This window comes from Oncorhynchus nerka, linkage group LG26, assembly GCF_034236695.1.
Source record: "Oncorhynchus nerka isolate Pitt River linkage group LG26, Oner_Uvic_2.0, whole genome shotgun sequence".
NCBI classification, from domain to species: domain Eukaryota; kingdom Metazoa; phylum Chordata; class Actinopteri; order Salmoniformes; family Salmonidae; genus Oncorhynchus; species Oncorhynchus nerka.
In genome coordinates, this window is record NC_088421.1 from 8,694,430 (window position 1) to 8,715,751 (window position 21,322).

The 21,322-nt window shown below is 44.8% G+C and overlaps 1 protein-coding gene across 3 annotated transcripts in view; it reads left to right on the plus strand.

Annotated features, from left to right (window-relative positions):
• The first annotated feature begins 11,793 nt into the window (after positions 1-11,793).
• LOC115110186 (rap guanine nucleotide exchange factor-like 1) overlaps positions 11,794-21,322 on the plus strand; it is a 32,138-nt gene continuing 22,609 nt past the window's right edge. For 2 of the 3 annotated variants that reach the window (XM_029635616.2, XM_029635617.2), the window contains exon 1: positions 11,795-13,074. In XM_029635616.2, the coding sequence (XP_029491476.1) occupies positions 12,693-13,074 (382 nt within the window). In that variant the 5' untranslated portion in view covers positions 11,795-12,692. Of the gene's footprint in view, positions 13,075-21,322 lie in introns of all 3 variants that reach the window. The other variant, XM_029635618.2, reaches the window with a different exon arrangement.

Here is a 21,322-nt window from a genome sequence, read left to right on the forward strand (position 1 = left end):
CTCAAGATGACTCGCCGACTGCCAGTTTTATTATTTATTTCACCTTTATTTAACCAGGTAGGCTAATTGAGAAGACGTTCTCATTTACATTTACATTTACATTTAAGTCATTTAGCAGACGCTCTTATCCAGAGCGACTTACAAATTGGTGCGTTCACCTTAAGACATCCAGTGGAACAGACACTTTACAATAGTGCATCTAAATCTTTTAAGGGGGTGAGAAGGATTACTTTATCCTATCCTAGGTATTCCTGAAAGAGGTGCGGTTTCAGGTGTCTCCGGAAGGTGGTGATTGACTCCGCTGTCCTGGCGTCGTGAGGGAGTTTGTTCCACCATTGGGGGGCCAGAGCAGCGAACAGTTTTGACTGGGCTGCGCGGGAACTGTACTTCCTCAGTGGTAGGGAGGCGAGCAGGCCAGAGGTGGATGAACGCAGTGCCCTTGTTTGGGTGTAGGGCCTGATCAGAGCCTGGAGGTACTGAGGTGCCGTTCCCCTCACAGCTCCGTAGGCAAGCACCATGGTCTTGTAGCGGATGCGAGCTTCAACTGGAAGCCAGTGGAGAGAGCGGAGGAGCGGGGTGACGTGAGAGAACTTGGGAAGGTTGAACACCAGACGGGCTGCGGCGTTCTGGATGAGTTGTAGGGGTTTAATGGCACAGGCAGGGAGCCCAGCCAACAGCGAGTTGCAGTAATCCAGACGGGAGATGACAAGTGCCTGGATTAGGACCTGAGCTGCTTCCTGTGTGAGGCAGGGTCGTACTCTGCGGATGTTGTAGAGCATGAACCTACAAGAATGGGCCACCGCCTTGATGTTAGTTGAGAACGACAGGGTGTTGTCCAGGATCACGCCAAGGTTCTTAGCGCTCTGGGAGGAGGACACAATGGAGTTGTCAACCGTGATGGCGAGATCATGGAACGGGCAGTCCTTCCCCGGGAGGAAGAGCAGCTCCGTCTTGCCGAGGTTCAGCTTGAGGTGGTGATCCGTCATCCACACTGATATGTCTGCCAGACATGCAGAGATGCGATTCGCCACCTGGTCATCAGAAGGGGGAAAGGAGAAGATTAATTGTGTGTCGTCTGCATAGCAATGATAGGAGAGACCATGTGAGGTTATGACAGAGCCAAGTGACTTGGTGTATAGCGAGAATAGGAGAGGGCCTAGAGCGCGTGGTGAGGAGACAGATTCTCGCCACGCCACCTGGTAGGAGCGACCTGTCAGGTAGGACGCAATCCAAGCGTGGGCCGCGCCGGAGATGCCCAACTCGGAGAGGGTGGAGAGGAGGATCTGATGGTTCACAGTATCGAAGGCAGCCGATAGGTCTAGAAGGATGAGAGCAGAGGAGAGAGAGTTAGCTTTAGCAGTGCGGAGGGCCTCCGTGATACAGAGAAGAGCAGTCTCAGTTGAATGACTAGTCTTGAAACCTGACTGATTTGGATCAAGAAGGTCATTCTGAGAGAGATAGCGGGAGAGCTGGCCAAGGACGGCACGTTCAAGAGTTTTGGAGAGAAAAGAAAGAAGGGATACTGGTCTGTAGTTGTTGACATCGGAGGGATCGAGTGTAGGTTTTTTCAGAAGGGGTGCAACTCTCGCTCTCTTGAAGACAGAAGGGACGTAGCCAGCGGTCAGGGATGAGTTGATGAGCGAGGTGAGGTAAGGGAGAAGGTCTCCGGAAATGGTCTGGAACCCTCTTTCTAAAGGGTTCTACATTGAACTCAAAAGGGATCTAACTGGAACCAAAACGGTTCTACCTGGAACCAAAAATAGTACTACTATAGGGACAGCTGAAGAACCCTTTTAGATTCTATATAGCACCGTAAAGAAAAAAGAGAGTAATAAAGAGAGATGAGTAACAACTCGTTAGGCTACTCGAGCAGTATGTGTGAGTTTATTCACTGTTGAAGGACTCTGAATATGACTCATCTTAGCCGGGCTGAAATCATGAGATGCAATTCAAAACAGCAGAGCCATAACGATGGCACATTCTGTCTGTTCTTGTGACCGAGACAGAACATTTAGCAGCTCTCAACTAAATATGCAGCATCAGATAGACTTCTGGAGTGCATGTGTGGGTGGATGTGAAGGGATGGATGAAGGGGTGCGATGGGTGTTGAGAATGAGAAGTGAAAGCTCCATATATCAGAGTGCTTGAAGGGGGAGTCTGCCTGTTTGAGGAGTTAAGGATCATCTTTTGTGGAACGGCCCCAGAGGGCCCCAGCCTCCCTCCTCCCAGATACCCAGAGGAGAGCCAGCTGATCTCCATCCTCAGACACACTCAGGTGACCGGCCTCATTTATCTCTCAGCGGGGCGTGGCTCCCTCCTGGCTTTGTTTGTGTGTGTAGCCCCTGTGGCCCTGAGGGGGGAGGGTGTGTGTGTGTGTGTGTAGCCCCTGGAGCCCTGAGTGTGTGTGTGTGTGTATAGCCCCTGGAGCCCTGTGTGTGTGTGTGTGTGTGTGTGTGGGGGGGGTTGGGTGTGTGTGTGTATTTCATTGTGTTACTGTATATTCTGTGTGTGTATATCACTGTGTTACTTAATGCTGGATGCAGTGTTTATCTACGACAGTATGTCCATGTCTGTCAAATTAAATCAAATTGTATTGGTCGCATACACATTCTTTCAAATCAAATGTTATTGTGTGCACTTGTATATGTATGGGGGTGTGTGTGTGTGGGGTGTGTGTGTGTGTGTGTGTGTGTGTGTGTGTGGAGAAAGGGGTTTGCACATGGCATAAGGACAGCATTGTGCCAGCGGTATGGGGGATATAGGGATGACGGCCGGCCGGCCGGACAGGGGGTGGAAAAGAGGACGGGGGATTGTCCAGATGAGTCATCGCAGATGTGCGCCTCCCTCCCTCCAACTATGTCCGCCCATCAGTAGAGCAGAGAGTGGAGTGGAGCGAGTGCGTTAGGCACGCTAGGTCATTTGTCATCTTGGTGGATGACACATTGTAGAGGAAAGGCACAGCACCGCTGAGACTCACATTCAATGCAGTCCCTGACTGATAGGGTCACGCAATCGCCATTGGTTGAGACAACAAAGCAATTATGGATTCTAAGGTGATTCCAGTCATTCATAAAAAAACAGAATGATATAAATATGGATCCAGTTGAACACAAGTGATAGTTTGCTTTTAAATGTTTTTTTGACCACACCAAACAGACCATCCACAGTAAAGGACATTAGGTAGAACTCAAAACCTATAGTTCTGGCAACTGCGTGTCAATAAAAGTCTATATGTGACCCCCGTGACCTTGCTGACCTCAGCTCCATATAAAACCATTCACCATTGGAAGGGCAGTGCTCCCATAACAGCTAATCTGGTGATCATACTAGAACCTCCATGTGACATTTTCCACCAGTGTGTGGAAAGTGGAAATGACGGTTATGACCAGTTACCTCATGGTTGACCCGGCCCCTTTCCGCTCCTCTCCCTCCCAGCCTGTTCATTCACCTTTTAGCTCCTCTGCGCTTCCCTTGAAGACGTTTGACTGGTTTCCTCCATAGTACGGTAATAAAGTGTGAAGCACAAGCGCTTACTTTTGGGAGTGCAGGGGATTCCTTCGTGGAAACACCCAGTGGTCTCACAGACCAGGCAGTTACAGAGAAAGCAGAAGTGGAGAAGGAGGATGGGGAGAAGAAACAGAAAGTCAGGGCCGAGGGGGATGTGAACGTACAGTAACATGATAACCGTATCCTCATTTAGTAGCATGGCAGACCTTGTGACTGAGGGCAATGCTTGCAATCACCACTACGCAACATAGCTCTGAGTCATAGCTTTGTGGTCAAACCTGGTTTCCATAGTTACCAAGGGGAGTTATTGTTTGGTGGGATTTTTTTTTAATTCAGGGTATTTCCAGAAATAGAGCATTAACAAAAAGTGTTTGTGTTATTAAGTAAAGTATTTTTTTTTAACTTAGAGGAACAAATCCGGATGCGGCCAATTGTTCTCTTTCAAATAAAAGGCTGGAATTTCCCGATAGAATGCAAAACCTCCAAGGTCAGTCAAGGTGAAGAGAGTCATTTTAAGTATCTGACAATATTTTACAGTTGACAGTATTGGTGTAACATGAAGCTACCTTATACATTCCCTGAGCTATCCATTGCAGCCATACCTCTTTCAAGCACTCCTGAGGTATCAGATAACAACTTGAGCTGCACCTGCCAGCTAAATCGGTGGATTTTTGACAGTAGCAAAGTTTCTGGAGGGTCAAGTTAGGAATTAGCCCACTGGGCACAGACGTCAATTCAACATCTATTCCACATTTGTTCCACGTCATTTCATTGAAATTGCCCAGTGGGAGGTTACCTGTCATAGCCAGACAAATGTAAGGCAGCAAAGGGGGAACAGCACTACAGGCGGAATAGGACAAGATGATGTGACATTTTCAGGCTATCTGGTTATTCAAGATCAGCACACCATTCACAGCGGTGGTTGTGAGGCTTTTGGTCAGCGATGATTCACTCTCTCTTTGCATCTTGTGAATAGTATTAAATGTTCGTGTGAATTAGAAACGTCCATGTATTCAGACTGGACCAGTGCATTAGTGATGCATCAATATAACTATTCAATACAACTACACAACAGACTAGTATGAAACGTCCCACCTACACGCTCTATATATAATCGAGAGTATTGTGATAAATGCACTTATATGTGTATTAAAGTAGTACAAAGTTAAGTATTTGGTCCCGTATTCATAGCACGCACTGAGTACATCAAGCTTGTGACTCTACAAACCTGTTGGTTGCATTTGCTGCTTATTTTGGCTGTGTTTCAGATTACTTTGTGCCCAATAGAAATGAATGGTAAATAATGTATTGTCATTTTGGGAGTCACTTTTATGGTACATAAGAATAGAATATGTTTCTAAACACTTCTACATTAATGTGAATGCTACCATGATTACGTATATTTGTGAATGACTCGTGAATAGTGAGAAAGTTACAGATGCACAAATATCATACCCCACTCCACCTCCTGTGGAGAAGGAGGATGGAGAGAGGAAACAGAAAGCCAGGGCTGAATGGATGTGGAAGTCACAGGAGGTTGGTGGCACCTTAATTGGGGAGGATAGGCTTGTGGTAATGGCTGGAGCGGAACAGGTGGAATGGTCTCAAATACAAAATACAACACATGGTTTCCAGGTGTTTGATACTATTCCATTCGCTCTGTTCCACCCATTATTATGAGCCGTCCTCCTCCCAGCAGCCCCCTGTGGTGGAAGTACAGTACAGTATCATGAAAAACCGTATCCTCATTAGGTAACATGACCTTGTGACTGAGGGCAATGCTTGTAATCACTACTACGCAACATAGCTCTGCATCATAGTTTTGTGGTCAGACCTAGTCTCCATAGTTACCGACAGGAGTTATTGTTTGGTGTGAATCCTTTTTAATTCAGGGCATTTCTGGAAATAGAGCAGTAAGAAAATGTATGTGTTATTGAGAAAAGCCCAAAATAAACTTAGAGGAACAAAGTCTTAAAGAGGACGAGCCCGTCCTTCTCTTTTAAAGAAAAGACATGGAATTTTACGATAGAATGCAAAACTCCAAGGTCAGTCAATTCAGTGTCTATTCCACGATGGTTTAATGTAATTTCATTGAAATGACTTGGAAACTGTTGATTCAAACAGTATGTGCCCAGTTGAGAGAGAGAGAGAGAGAGAGAGAGAGAGAGAGAGAGAGAGTGTGTGTGTGTGTGAGTGAGTAGGGGACTCCACTCCTGTGTCAGTGATGTGAGGCGGAGGGGTTTCCCTGAGACAAGTCACACAGTACACATGTTCCCCATCCCTTCCCCCATCGACATCCCTACAGCTCTGGGACAGACGTCGCTGAGCCTGGCATATTGCCAGCGGTGACGGAAGGCTGTTGCCTCTGTGTGTAAGCGCTCCTGTCACTCGCAGACAGGAGCTAGGGAGCTAGTGCCTTGTGTCAATGGAGACAGCTAGTGGGGTTGCGCTGAAGGAACCAGAGACAAGGATGAGGTCATTCCTCAAGGAGACTAGACAATCAGAACTATTGTCTCAGGGGGCTTGCAAATCCATGCACCATCCCACAGCTAAAAAAACTCAACTGCATTGTGGTTGGTTGTGTGCGAGGTAGGCTTCACTACTACTGCCAGGCACTGTCTTGTTTGAAATTTTATAGAGGGGGACACTGCTTGCCGTTCGCTGCGAAGAAATGAACTGATAAGTTTGGCAGCTATTAAGATGTTTCTGCATTGCCTCAATGTCCAGGCAACAGCCTGAATGAGTTAGTATGCAGTAGGTTGCGAGAGAAACGATGCCCCAAGTACATGTTATTGAGAAGAGAAGCCATGCTTTTCAATATCCCCAGCCATGAGCTCTCTTACTCTGACATGTGTTGTGTGGCACCTGTGTGCTCGCTGTCTGGAAAGACCTCTTGCATAGGCATGGAGCATGGCTGGAATCGGATCCCGCATTTTTACTCTGAAACAAAGTATTGAGTATGCGGCAGCTCAGAGTGAGTATACAGTTTCCTCCTGCAGTCGGGATGGTGACGAAACCATAAGCGACACCTGATAAGGTTGCATTTCATCATGAGTGCCTCGGCTGCTGGTTGCTGTTTAAGCCTCACGCTCTGTTGTTCTCTCTTCATAGCTCCACTCATTTTCCTATACAAACATGATTTAATAAATGAATGTGTGGCATCGAATAGGCTACCACAATCAATATCACTCAATTGGGAATTCCAAAAATACATCCTGAATGATTTTCAATCACAAGCCACAAGTACTGAGTGATGAAGTCACACGCAACACCAGTAGTAATCAATGGCACTACTACACAGGCCTACTACCACTGACCTTTATTTTCCAATCTTCTAGCGATCCTGTGTTCTAGTAGAATCAATATAGTGCTTTCACTACTACTATTCAAATGGCCGACGTCGGTTTAAACAGAGCAAATTAAATTTGAATGAAACTTAACTAAGAAAAGGCTTTCTCTGAAATAAGGTCAAATAAATTGCGCTTAGATTAATAATTAATCCATCCTGAGTTATTTATTTAATGAACTACTAAATCCAATAAGTGAATGGTGATTTTAATAATTTATTAATTGGCTTCCATCCAACCCCTGACTTCTTCACAAACAGTCTGTTAGGCAATGCTCTTTCTTTGACGCCTCAGCCCTTGCAATATGAATTTATTCAATTCATTCAATTCTTTAACATAACAGCATGTTTGTTACCATGTCCATCGTACCTCACTGAGCTGAAAAAGAACAACCCAATAATCTGCAGAGCATTATATTAGGTGCCTGCCTTGGAACCATGTGTTCTTCTGTTATTGTCACTGGTTATGACTGCCACCTGTCCATATAGACAGGACCCGATCCACCCACAATTAACAATGGGCCATTTGAGCAAATAGGCATATCCACAACAAAATAGCAGATAGAGCAAGACGACAGCACAACTGACAAATATAACTGTCTTGTTCTACAACTGACTTATATAACTGTCTTATTCTACAACTGACATATAGAACTGTCTTGTTCTACAACTGACTTCTAGAACTGTCTTGTTCTACAACTGACTTCTAGAACTGTCTTGTTCTACAACTGAATTATAGAACTGTCTTGTTCTACAACTGACTTCTAGAACTGTCTTGTTCTACAACTGACTTCTACAACTGACTTCTAGAACTGTCTTGTTCTACAACTGACTTCTAGAACTGTCTTGTTCTACAACTGACTTATAGCACTGTCTTGTTCTACAACTGACTTCTAGAACTGTCTTGTTCTACAACTGTCTTGTACTACAACTGACTTCTAGAACTGTCTTGTTCTACAACTGACTTCTAGAACTGTCTTGTTCTACAACTGACTTCTAGAACTGTCTTGTTCTACAACTGAATTATGGAACTGTCTTGTTCTACAACTGACTTATAGAACTGTCTTGTTCTACAACTGACTTATAGAACTGTCTTGTTCTACAACTGACTTATAGAACTGTCTTGTTCTACAACTGACTTATAGAACTGTCTTGTTGGGTGGAGAAGGTTTTTCAGTTTTAAAGCTAATACCATTCAATTCTACACATTTTGCCATCTTCATTTAAAAAATATATTTTTGGTGATTTTTTCACAAGTATGTGGTACATTTTCAAAACTAAGTAGAAACTCTAAACCCTATCGTATGTTCCGAAGCTTTGATTGAGCATTCATTGGATTTCACACATCGTTCATGCGAAATCAAAGTTGTCAGTAAAATACCATCAGAACATTTAGTGTAGTGACCAATACATCCAGTGGCGATTTTAGCAAGTAAATCTTGGTGGGGCAAACTCCCCAGAAATGTTTTATATGCATGCCAGCAAACCCACAACACAACACTAAACAATACATTAATTGCACTAAAACGATGACAAACAATGCCCACAAACTGTTAAAAACAAAGCTGATATGGCAGACTTGCTTAAACAAATGTGGTTTCTACTGAAAATTGAGATGTACAAACTATGGCATAAGGGACGATGAGCGGATAAGAGGTAATCTGTCATTTCGATTAAGACATTAACGAGCGAGCTAGGATGGACGTTGTCAATATAACTATTTGTTCAGCACTTTTGAAATGAACAACGACAGAATTCAGAACATGGGCCGTTCTTACAGTGTTCTCCCCGTACACCAAGTCAGAACCATAGGATAAATAAAGGGGGCATATAAGCAGACAATGAAAGCTCTTACAATATTCAATGATTACATTTCTCTAAAACAGGCTAAAACATGTGCACCACCAAGTCAAAACAGTAGGTTAAGTTATGAGGGGCAAAGGGACCAAACTATTAGGGTGAGGCACATGGGCTACTAACGGCTTACTACACAACATACACTTAGTCTTACTTTCTTAGCTACAGTATATTTATCTCCCTGGCATATTACATAATTTATGCAACAGCATACAACACATTTTTGGACTCATCTTGTTGTGATGTGCTCACTTGAACAGGAAGGTGGGCAGCGGTCCTTCGTGGGCAAATTATGTCATCAAAGTCTGGCATTCTCAGGATTTATAGTGCTTTCAAGACAACTGGGAAATAGGAAAAAAAACTAGGTTGAATCATGATGTCTGTGATCTTCAGGTCGGAGCTCTAAAAAGAGGCCAGAGTTCCAGAGTTGGAATTCCGAGTTAAGAGGACCGTTCAAAATGTATTTTCCAAGTCAGAGCTTGTTTTTTTGAGTTCCTAGTTGTCTTGAACTCAGTGAAGTCTGAGATTTCCCAGGCCCGAGTTTCCAGTTGTTTTGAACGCGGCAGAAGTCATGCTGGATTGACAGCATGGCCTATGTATTCAACCTTTTCTGGCTCATGGCATGTGAATATTTATCCATTTAAACTTAGAAAAGAGACCCATAAAGTGATTGCTCTGCAACGCTTGCAGTTAGCCATTGATTCCTTCCCAACCACTCATTGTTATAATTGCGATTTCCAACTTGTACAATGTTTATGGCCAATGAGCACCGATACATTTGATCTGTAATTTCTCTTCATATGACAAGGATTGAAAAGAATTTGCCAGTAGATTGTTGACTTGATTCCAGATGACTGCTGGCTGAGATTTTGAAAGTATAATGTTGACATGATCAGTCCAATCAAAGCTATAGTAGATATGTGATTTGACATCATTTTATCTGTGGCCAATGACCTTGAGCCTTCTTGGATGGGCAATGTAACTCTATGGCAGTGTAACAGTATAACTTTAGACCGTCCCCTCGCCCATACCCGGGCGCGAACCAGGGACCCTCTGCACACATCAACAACAGTCACCCACGAAGCATCGTTACCCATCGCTCCGCAAAAGCCGCGGCCCTTGCAGAGCAAGGGGAACTACCCACTGTTCCTAGGCCGTCATTGAAAATAAGAATTTGTTCTTAACTGACTTGCCTGGTTAAATAAAGGTACAATTTAAATTTACTTCAAGGTCTCAGAGCAAGTGACATCACCGATTGAAACGCTATTTAGAGCGCACCGCTAACTAAGCTAGCCGTTTCACATCCGTTACACTCACCCCCCTTTTGACCTTCCTCCTTTTCCGCAGCAACCAGTGATCCGGGTCACGGCACCAATGTAACGGTATAACTTTAGACCGTCCCCTCGCCCATACCCGGGCGCGAACCAGGGACCCTCTGCACACATCAACAACAGTCACCCTCGAAGCATTGTTACCCATCGTTCCACAAAAGCCGCGTCGGGGAACTACTACTTCAAGGTCTCAGAGCAAGTGACGTCACCGATTGAAACACTATTTAGCGCGAACCACCGCTAACTAAGCACACCCTGTAGATTTTGCGGCCCATGAGTGACAGAACACAGAGCCAATCACGGCACAACTAGAGAACATTACCAACCCCTACGCAATGTATTTTCAGCTTGCTGCCCCACCACCACAGAAAGCACTGAGCTAGGCTGACACCCCTGCATTTTGGAGCTGCCTTACTCAAGAAAGCAAAAAAGAGAATGTTTGTTTTTGACTTTGTTTGCAAACTGATATGTGACATGTATTAATGCCAAAATAACAATAATATATACTTTTTTTTTGCTAAAAAGGTGGGCTCCTCCATTTAGTTATTTTAACAACCATTTAATCCAACAGTAAAAAATACAAGGTACACATTTCAAAGCATATTTTTGAAGCACTGAATGGAACAAATAGAAAATGGTAAACGTACACTGAGTATACAAAACATTAGGAACATCGTCCCAATATTGAGTTGCGCCTCAATTTGTTGGGGCATGAACTCTACAAGGTGTCGAAAGTGTTCCACAGGGACGCTGGCCCAAGTTGACTCCAACGCTTTCCACAGTTGTGTCGAGTTGGTTGGATGTCCTTTGCGTGGTGGACCCTTCTTGATACACACAGGAAAATGTTGAGCGTGAAAATCGCAGCAGCGTTGCAATTCTTGACACACTCGGACGTGTGCTCCTGGCACCTACTACCATATCCTCTCGAAGGCACTTCAATATTTTGTCTTGCCCATTTACCCTCTGAGTGGTACACATACACAATCCATGTTTAAATCCTTCCTTAACCTGTCTCCTCCCAACTGTCTACACTAGTTATAGTGTATTTAACAGGTGACAGCAATGAGGGACCCTAGCTTCCAACCAGATTCACCTGGTTAGTCTATTTCATGGAAAGAGCAGGTGTTCCTAATGATCTGTGCACTCAGTGTAATTTTCCATACAGTATTTGACTAACTTGACAACACCATAAAACATTTTTTGTATCCAATGGCAGGTTGTGAGCATGTTGAGAAATATGTCAATCTTACAGTTCCATTGTCCTTATACAGTATGTAGGACAAATCGTCAGAAATAGAGGTATTGTAAAGTAGCTATTGTAAAAATGTAGCATGGTGTTGTTGTATGCCATTTCTGCTCCATGCGACATTGTACAAGATCACCGTTTCTATGTGAATTGTCAACTGATACAGTATCACCTGTTTCTCTGCTTGAAAGTACACTTAGTGCCTGGTTGGTAATTCAGCCATGATTACTACAAGTTTAGATAGCTGCGTAAACTAACTTATCAATCAAAACATTTTTAGCTGACATGGGCTAATCGAGTGAATGTCAGTGACTGACATAACTAGAGGAAGACTGCTGATGTACAACAACATTTCGCCCCTTGTGTATATTACTATTCTAAAGCTAAACAGTAAGTTAAGACCCCCCAAAAAAATGTACGTTTATTTTTGTTGGTCGTGTCCCCCTAGCGGCCGGTGGCATTAGGCGACCTCCTTCTATCGCTTTTATGCCTAGAGCCGGCCCTGGTGAGCAGCTGCCATTCAGCGGGCACTTAGGAGCACTGACGGTAACTGCAGATGAAGGAAGGAAGGGAGTGGGCGAGTTAATATAGCAGCGGTCCCTTATTCAGCATACACACACACCCGCGAAGAGTTTGAGTGAACGAGAGAGAGAGAGAGCGAGAGAGAGAGAGGGGGGGAGAGAGAGTGTGTGTTTGTCCACACAGAGCTCGAACCACTGCATTCAAACGGAGAAGGGGAGAGGGAAACGGCTGCTACTTATCTGAACAAGCTTCCACACATACGGAGGAGCCGAGGCCATTCCCACTGGCGATATTACTGCAGTAGATTGCATTGACGCCAGCAGCAAGATATACCTCATGCGGGCATAGACGCGTCGCATTTGTCGGTGGTAAAAAGCTACTGGGGCGCCTATTTACCAACCCCCGCTGTTATCCTTATTTTGTTTCGGTTTATCTCATTGTACTCTGCTGAGAGTGTGTCTATTCGGCACCTTGCGTTCGTCATCCAGTGTATTTTGGCCGCTGCTTGAAACTGACAAACACTGTTCCTTGACGCGCCCGAAACGTCTGCAGAGGTGGAGACGCCAGGGAGCGGTTGTTGTGGAGCAGGTTGGGATATTTCGCGATAAAAGCTACTCAACCAGAACGTGCAGTCGTGTGTGAGCACGCTTTCGCCGATGTCGATAGACTGCTGCTTCACAAATCGGATTTTTACACTGCTCTTTTAAAATCATGATTTGACAAATGGGTTAATTATCGCCATGCGAGAGTTTACTACGAAGACCGGTCAATAGAATTACGCATGGATGCTTGTATAATGTAGTCACAACGTTAGTTCCTGCAGAGGTATTCAGTTAATATCAATCACCATCGAAAAAAAGCCTTATTGCGGTATTGTATCAAAATGCCTGCGGGAATGAAGCCCCTGGAAAAGTTTTTGAAGAAACAGACAACGGCGCTCACTCGAGCTGGTGGCTTTGGTGAGAAGGCGACTGGCACTGGCACTTCTCGTCGGCGAGCCAGCCTGTCTCGGGTGGTTCCGTTTTTCAGGGAAACTTCTCCAGAGAGCGGTCCGGCCAGGGAGGTGTTCAGCCCGGACACTGAGGAAGCACCGTGCTGGCCCTCGGCCACTGCGGACATTAGGAGCCCGTCGTTGTCTAGCGATGAGCAAAGCTCCGAAGCGAGTCTGGACACGAGCTGGACCCCGCTGCCTGCGGACACACCGGACAACCTGGCGCTGGCGCTCCTGGACAGTGTGGCGGGCAAACGATATGGCAACTGCACAGGTAAATTGACCTTGTCAATCAACAGCATTTTATACAACACAGTGCATCCACCTATTGGCCTGTGAATCATCACACTCAGTGGTTTGACTAATGCCTCAACTGTTTCACATCAAGTCATGGTGTTCTTGCGTTTCACTTTTGCAAATTAGCCAATCAATTCACTTGTCAAATGAATGTAGCCCATCCAGGAACCCCAAACTACCATTTGGTCCTTGCTTAGGCTATATCCTAGTCTATAGGCCAACATATGCTATTGAAAATAACTAAGATGTTGCTTATTTTCTCATTTTTCTCCAAACAATAACATAAACCCCAAATACTCAGTCAGTGATATATTCCAGGCTGTAGAATTAGGGATTAGGCGGTGTTTCCGTCCCGTCATTGCCTTGTTATATTATCTGATTCAACGGTTACATAAGAACGTCTGGCCTCATTAAGAAAAATAAAAGCCTGTTATTTAAAAGGGATGGTCTAGATGTTTCTCACACCTCTGAAAAGAAGACATCGCCAAATGAATCATATTTACGCTTTACATTTGTGACACCAAAAACGAAACTCGTCCAAAATCTAACGTATAGCCTCTAGGGTTCAGTTTATTCAACAAACACATTTTGATTGAGCTCATTTGCACTTGCCCATTACAGTAGCAGCATGTCTTTCGTATTCAAACTGTCTGCCTCACTATCAGTCATGGAGGAAAGCGATAGTCTTCGCACATTGGCTGCTGAGTTTGTGCACTTATTTATTTATTTCTAAAAACGAGGTCATGATTCTCATCCTAAAAGACAATGTTTCCGTTGGCAGCTAAAGAGCAGTCGATACTATGTGTTTTATTCTGGAGTGGGCCTTGCGTGGAGCGTCTCAAATAGAAGCAAATTCTACTTTAGCGCTTGGCTACGCAGACGCTCGTTCACGCACGCGAGCTGTGTGGGTGAAATGATGAAATAACATGTATGTGTACATTTTTATTATGCAACGCTCGCTCACGCAATGTAGCCAGTGAGGTTTGCATGTAATGCCTCTAAAGAGAAAAGTAATCTTAAACGGAGTCAGATTACGTTACTGAGTTTGGGTAATCCAAAAATTAGGCTACAGATTACAATTTTGAACAGGTAACTGTAACGGATTTACAATTAGAAAGCAACCTACAGCAACGCGGAAGCCCACATTTGTATACACTGTAATATAGCAACCATAAACATATGTATATGTGAGGGAGCTGGTGATGGGTTCTTGGAATGGTGCCAGAGAAGATTCCCAAGCTGTTGATGCTGTTGAATTGAAGTAGGTTAGTGGTTATAATGTGATTTTATTCCTATCCTGTGGGGGATGGTTGGTGAGTGATACACTGCATTAGATGACACCACCACTGTCAATATCTACCTTTGAGCGAAGCCTCCAGTATGTCCATTTTTACTATGCATCTCATTGTGACTTTTTTTCCTTCCACTGCTTCCACCACAAGTCATGCAGTAACAGGATTTAACAGAGTTTTCCAAGGTAGATTGCCAAGGCTTCCTGTGTAACATGCAGATTTTCCTCCCGGCCAATCCTTGAATTCTGCTCAGTTAATCTGTTGTGTTGGTTGGTGCATGATGTGGGTTTCACACACTGTAACACTAACAGATCTCTCTGGAACATCCAACAGATGTATGAAGTACGACTGCGATGTGCTGGTCAGGCATTATTACAGGCAACAATGAACAGATCAATAGCATATGATCAGGAAATGTCTCAGAATGAACACCTGCAATTAACTGTGTGGAGGACACATTGAGACTTACTGTTTTAGTGATAATCCACATCAGTTCCTGCTGTTCTGTTGCAGGAGGAATCTGCTCTACCTAGGTTCATATAGTGCATAAGGGTTCATTGTACCTCCAGTAAATTCTCTTAGAACTATTCTGCATGTGGGCAACCATCCCCCATTATGCATTGCAAAGCCAGTGTACCTCCTGTCCTATGACCCCTTGACCTCGCTGACCTGCTCCCCGGGTCATCCTGTATGTTCCTGTTAAACTGACTGAGCATGCTTGAATTCCCCCCTCTCGCGCTGTTGTTTCTCTGTTAATTTCCCCCTACAGCATTTTACAGGAAAAGACATATCTCCACTGCATCATTCCTAAGAAGAGAGAAGTGGCGTCGTAGTGCTAGAGATGGAATTGGCTCTGTATAGCGGCCAATAGTCATGTTTGAAACAGCAGATGTGATTCCAGAATGTATATCTGATTCCGAATGAATGAAAGTGGGAGATTTTAGTGATACATGGGTTGATGTTAAACCTGATTTTATGTGTGCTTTTAGTTTGACAAATTCACGGGGAACTTGGTTGGCGTACGGCTGAAGAGGTTACATGAGAGTTCATCTGGTCCATCCCAAAAGGTCACTATTCTGTTTGACTTTTATTTGTCCGACTCATTTTGCTCTTTGACTTAATTCACTCCAGCGGACTGCGTTGGTGTTATAAACACTTAGTGAACTACAACCCAGATGGTTTAAATATGTTTAATCTCGTTTAACCTGTTTCTTGGAGGGCCAAGCTCGCTGCTGTTTGGATGGTGATGTTCTAGAATATGTAAAAAATGCGTGGCTAATCCAGGATTAGTTAACAAAAGCGGACCTGCCCACCCTTTCATGTGGAGCAGAAATTAATCTTTGGATTATGGATCTAGGTTGGATCTTGATCCTGCCTTATAGTCAAAATGTTTCTAATTAGGAAGTGTGTGTGTGTGTGTCTGTTGGATGCAAATGTGTTTATGTTGAAACAATGTCAACAAGGTCCACTACCACTCGGACACTGCATGCTCCCCGACCTTATGACCCCCTGTCTCACACACTCCTATATGACATTCTACCTGACAGACTTGAGTACACCACACCGTATAACATTTTACCACTGCGCACCACAGTGCTCTCACTGAGATACTATGCACCAGGCTGTCCATATCAGCAGTCCCATATCAGTGTTGGCTGAGTGGCCCTCCAGATGAACACCATAAACCCTCTGAGTCACTGCCCTCTGCGTGTTTGTGTGTGTGTGAGAGAGAGACACAGTGCCGCAGGTAAAGAACAGATTATAAGCATTTTGACAGCCCCTAAAAAGTCCCGTCCTTTTCGAGGTCAACGGCAACGCTCTTATGTAACCCTGTTTACCTTGTGGTTTCATTTCTTGTCCACCCACGCTATTGGTTCTAGGACCAGGCGTGTTGAGGCAAGGGTTAGGCAATTCTTAGCGGTGTACATGTCTCGCAGAGTTACAGTGGATGTAAAGATCAAAACAGTCTGTTAATGAAGCCATGTCTGACTCGTAATATGTGATACAACTTAGGGAACCACATGTCTACAGTCCATTCCCACTGTTATTGTCTGATAAATAGTCCAAATGAAAACACATGGATAAGACTATCATCGTAATAACAAAGAGGGTCATTTGCCCCTCCACAGCCTGTGTATTTGGACAGTACACATTCTTAGTATACTATAGTATTACATGTAAAAGCACGGAACTAAACATGTCGTATAGGTTTAGACCAGTCACCCATGGGTACAATAATGGGTTAAAATAGCTATGGTCGATACAGACAAGGGTGTCAGGGCACTGGAAATGCTGCAGCAGTTGCTTACAGTGCAGAACAGTACATGGCTGGTTTGTCCTGCAGAGTGACGAGGACTTGGGGGTTTGATGTTGGCTTTTGAAACACTTGCAATGCAGAGGGGGAACATGTCTCGTATCAAGCTCCACATCAGTTATTCACAAAGCCAAGTGGGATGTTTAAACTAGACTTTGGCTGTGCTTGACGCTCTCATTGCTTTGCATTCCACGTCCAGCGATACACTCCTTAGGCGGCAGCTCTGAGACTCTGAGCCACGCAGCTGAAAAGTCTTGTGGAACGAAAGGGAGCGGGAGGAAAAGGGACAGAGTGCAGAGAGAAAATGTGATTTGCGTTGGGCTGTGTGGGAGGGATTCTGATGATTCTTTTATGGAAAGAAAGTGGGATTAAAAGAGATGTGGCTGCCTAGTGCCCACTCCTTCTGGATGCTTTTACATAAGGAGAGGAGGGACGGCGGACTCTCCCCTGCCTCCTTGCTCTCTACATGCCTGCACTCTCCTCTCAAGCCCACGCACCTTGACCACTGAGGAGAGTAGAGCATGATGGGGCCCTCCAGGGATGATTGAGACTTGCCTTACTTACTGTGTGTGTGTGTAATATATATATATATATATGTGTTTGAATCTCTATGTTCTTTTTGCGCATGCATGTGTGTGCGCTTGGATGCATGTGTTTGCATTTCTGTACTTTTTCCGCTTGGATGGATGTGTGCGTTGATGTGCTTGCATAAGAGTGTGTGCTTGGATGTGTGGTGAGAGTGGGTTGGAGCATGTCTATCTGTGTGCCCGGTGTGGAAAAGAGGCTCTCCAGCACAGCACCTGTTCACATGGCAACCAGCACTTCCAGGGAAGCAGCAGGAGGAGGAGGAGGAGGAGTAGGAGTGGGGGGAAGAGAAACGGAGGGAATGCAGGAAGGAAGGAGATGAGTGTTTGAGAACATGAGACTTGGGAGAGACTGAATAGAGGTTTCATAAACTATATGGACAGTGTGCCAGCCAGTGGGAGGAAGAGGGGGACTGAGAGACTGAGCAAAATACTCTTGTAAACTGGATTCTATATCATAAGGATGTTCTCATCTAATCATCACTTCTTTATCTACTAGCTTATCCAGGTGGGCTGATGACAAGTAGATCAGTGCAGTGGCTTCTTTCTCTCAGTTGGCAGTTTGGTACCAACTCGTTTTGACCATTCAGAGGGAGTCGGGTTGCAGCAGCCTTGCCAGCCGGGTAGTGACTATGACTTACCCTGGTGAACTCCTTCGCCACTTGACATCCTTTGATGTGACCGGAGCGGTGGTTCTTATCTCTGCCATGCGGTGTGCAACATTAGGCACACACACACGCTCGCGCACAGATAGCCCCGAGCACATTGGGGGAAACGCCTAATATCAACCCTTCTTCCTCCCTCCCCCTGTAACACTGAGTACTGACCCAGGGACAGGCCTAATCGCAGGGGATGGTAGACCAATCAACTTGGCAGGCATAGGAATCTGATTTGGGAACAGTTGTATTAGAGAGAGAGAATTGACTAGCACGGGAACTGTCAGGTTACATTTAAGGGACACACACTCAATCCAAGACCAAGAAGCATACTCTCTCCAGAATGGTCCCCAGCATAAGGGCCAGAGGAAGATGTACATGCTACATGATGATAAACTGAGAGGGTTTGGAGAAGGCATGAAGCCACTATGGCAGGTGTATTGTTAATTATTTTATTTTTGTCTATTTTATTTCACCTTTATTTAACCAGGTAGGCCAGTTGAGAACAAGTTCTCATTTACAAATGCGACTTAGTTAAGATATGGCAAAACAGTGCGACAAACAACACAGAGTTACACATGGAATAAACAAACGTACAGTCAATAACACAATAGAAAAAGTTCTATATACAGTGTGTGCAAATGGCATGAGGAGGTAAGGCAATAAATAGGCCATAGTAGCGAATTAATTGCAATTGAGCAAATTAACACTGGAGTGATAGACGTGCAGATGATTATGTGCAAGTAGAAATACTGGTGTGCAAAAAAGTAAATAAAATGGGGATGAGGTAGGTAGATTGGATGGGCTATTTACAGATGGGCTGTGTACAGCTGCAGCGATCGGTTAGCTGGTCAGATAGCTGATGCCTGAAGTTAGTGAGGGTGATGTAAGTCCCCAACTTCAGCTATTTTCTTTTCAATTCGTTCCAGTCATTGGCAGCAGAGCACTGGAAGGAAAGGTGGCCAAAGGAGGTGTTGGCTTTGGGGATGACCCGTGAGATATACCTGCTGGAGCGCGTGGAGCCAGTGGGTCTGGCGACGAATATGTAGCGAGGGCCAGCCGATGAGAGCATACATGTCGCAGTGGTGGGTGGTATATGGGGCTTTGGTGACAAAACAAATGTCACTGTGATAGACTGCATGCAGTTTGCTAAGTAGAGTGTTGGAGGCTATTTTGTAAATTACATTGCCGAAGTCGAGGATTGGTAGGATAGTCAGTTTTACGAGGGTATGTTTGGCAGCGTGAGTAAAGGAGGCTTTGTTGCGAAATAGGACGCCGATTCCAGATTTGATTTTGGATTGGAGATGTTTAATATGAGTCTGGAAGGAGAGTTTACAGTCTAACCAGACACCTAGGTATTTGTAGTTGTCCACATATTCTAAGTCAGAACCGTCCAGAGTAGTGATGCTAGACGGGCGGGCGGATGCGGGCAGCGAACAGTTGAAAAGCATGCATTTAGTTTGACTAGCGTTTAAGAGCAGTTGGAGGCCACAGAAGGTGTGTTGTATGGCATTGAAGCTCGTTTGGAGGTTTGTTAACAGTGTCCAAAGAAGGACCAGATGTATACGGAATGGTGTCTTCTGCGTAGAGGTGGATCAGGGAATCAACTGCAGCAAGAGCGACATCGTTGATATATACAGAGAAAAGATTCGGCCCGGGAATTGAACCCTGTGGTACCCCCATAGACTGCCAGAGGTCCGGACAACAGGCCCTCCAATTTGACACACTGAACTTTATCTGAGAAGTAGTTAGTGAACCAGGCGTGGCAGTCATTTGAGAATTCAAGGCTGTTGAGTCTGCCGATAAGAATACAGTGATTGACAGAGTCGAAAGCCTTGGCCAGGTCGATGAAGACGGCTGCACAGTACTGTCTTTTATCGATGTCAGTTATGATATCGTTTAGTACATTGAGCGTGGCTGAGGTGCACCCGTGACCAGCTTGGAAACCGGATTGCACAGCAGGGAAGGTACGGGGTGATTCGAAATGGTCAGTGATCTGTTTGTTCACTTGGCTTTCGGAGACTTTAGAAAGGCAGGGCAGGATGGATATAGGTCTGTAACAGTTTGGGTCTAAAGTGTCACCCACTTTGAAGAGGGAGATGACTGCGGCAGCTTTCCAATCTTTAAGGATCTCGGACATTACGAAAGAGAGGTTGAACAGACTGGTAATAGGGGTGGCAACAATGGCGGTGGATAATTTTAGAGGGCCCAGATTGTCTATCCCAGCTGATTTGTATGTGTCCAGGTTATGCAGCTCTTTCCGAACATCTGCTATCTGGATTTGGGTGAAGGAGAAGCTGGGGAGGCTTTGGCAAGTAGCTGAGAGTATGCTCTGACCACACAGTGTGTAGAGCAAAATGTTAGTAGTACAACATTTCCAACAAAAGCATTGTGCGGTTGGAGGAAAGGTGAAAGGCATATGTTTGCAGTAGCCATCTCCTCCGGAGTTCTGCTGTTGAAGGCTCAAACAGAAGACCCATCAATCCCAACCTTCAGTTCCAACATGGTCTTTAAACGTGTGTAAAGCAGCCAAAAGGTCACAGCAGCTGCATTGAAGGGCAAAGACGAAAACTGAGGAAAAACATAGTCTTTTTCATTGTTGGTGTAGTCTGTTGATTTAAGGGTGTTTCCTGTGGCAGCCATGTGTGTTTGTACATGTGCACTTATTTTATAGCTCTGTCACAGGGGTGTGTACTAGAGAGAGAGATGCCATGCGGGCATATTGCTTACGCCCCTTTGGGTCCCCGGGACCAGGATTGAGAACCAGTGGCTTAGACATCTGGGGTGTGACCCCTAGTGTTGTTTGGTGGGAGTGTCTTGGAAACATTGTGGACCTATAATAAACATTTGAGCAGTGTTTCCAAATCCGGATATATATATACACACACACAATTACCAGTCAAAAGTTTGGACATCTACCGGTACTCATTCCAGGGTTTTTCTTTATTTGTACTATTTTCTACATTGTAGAATAATAGTGAAGACAAAACTATGAAATAACATATATAGAATCATGTAGTAACCAAAACAAATCAAAATATATTTGAGATTCTTCAAAGTAGCCACCTTTTGCCTTGATGATTATAGTCCCACTAAGTGCAAACCAGATAGGATGGCGTATCACTGCAGAATGCTGTGTGGTAGCCATGCCTGATTCAAACCAGATAGGATGGCGTATCACTGCAGAATGCTGTGTGGTAGCCATGCCTGATTCAAACCAGATAGGATGGCGTATCACTGCAGAATGCTGTGTGGTAGCCATGCCTGATTCAAACCAGATAGGATGGCGTATCACTGCAGAATGCTGTGTGGTAGCCATGCCTGATTCAAACCAGATAGGATGGCGTATCACTGCAGAATGCTGTGTGGTAGCCATGCC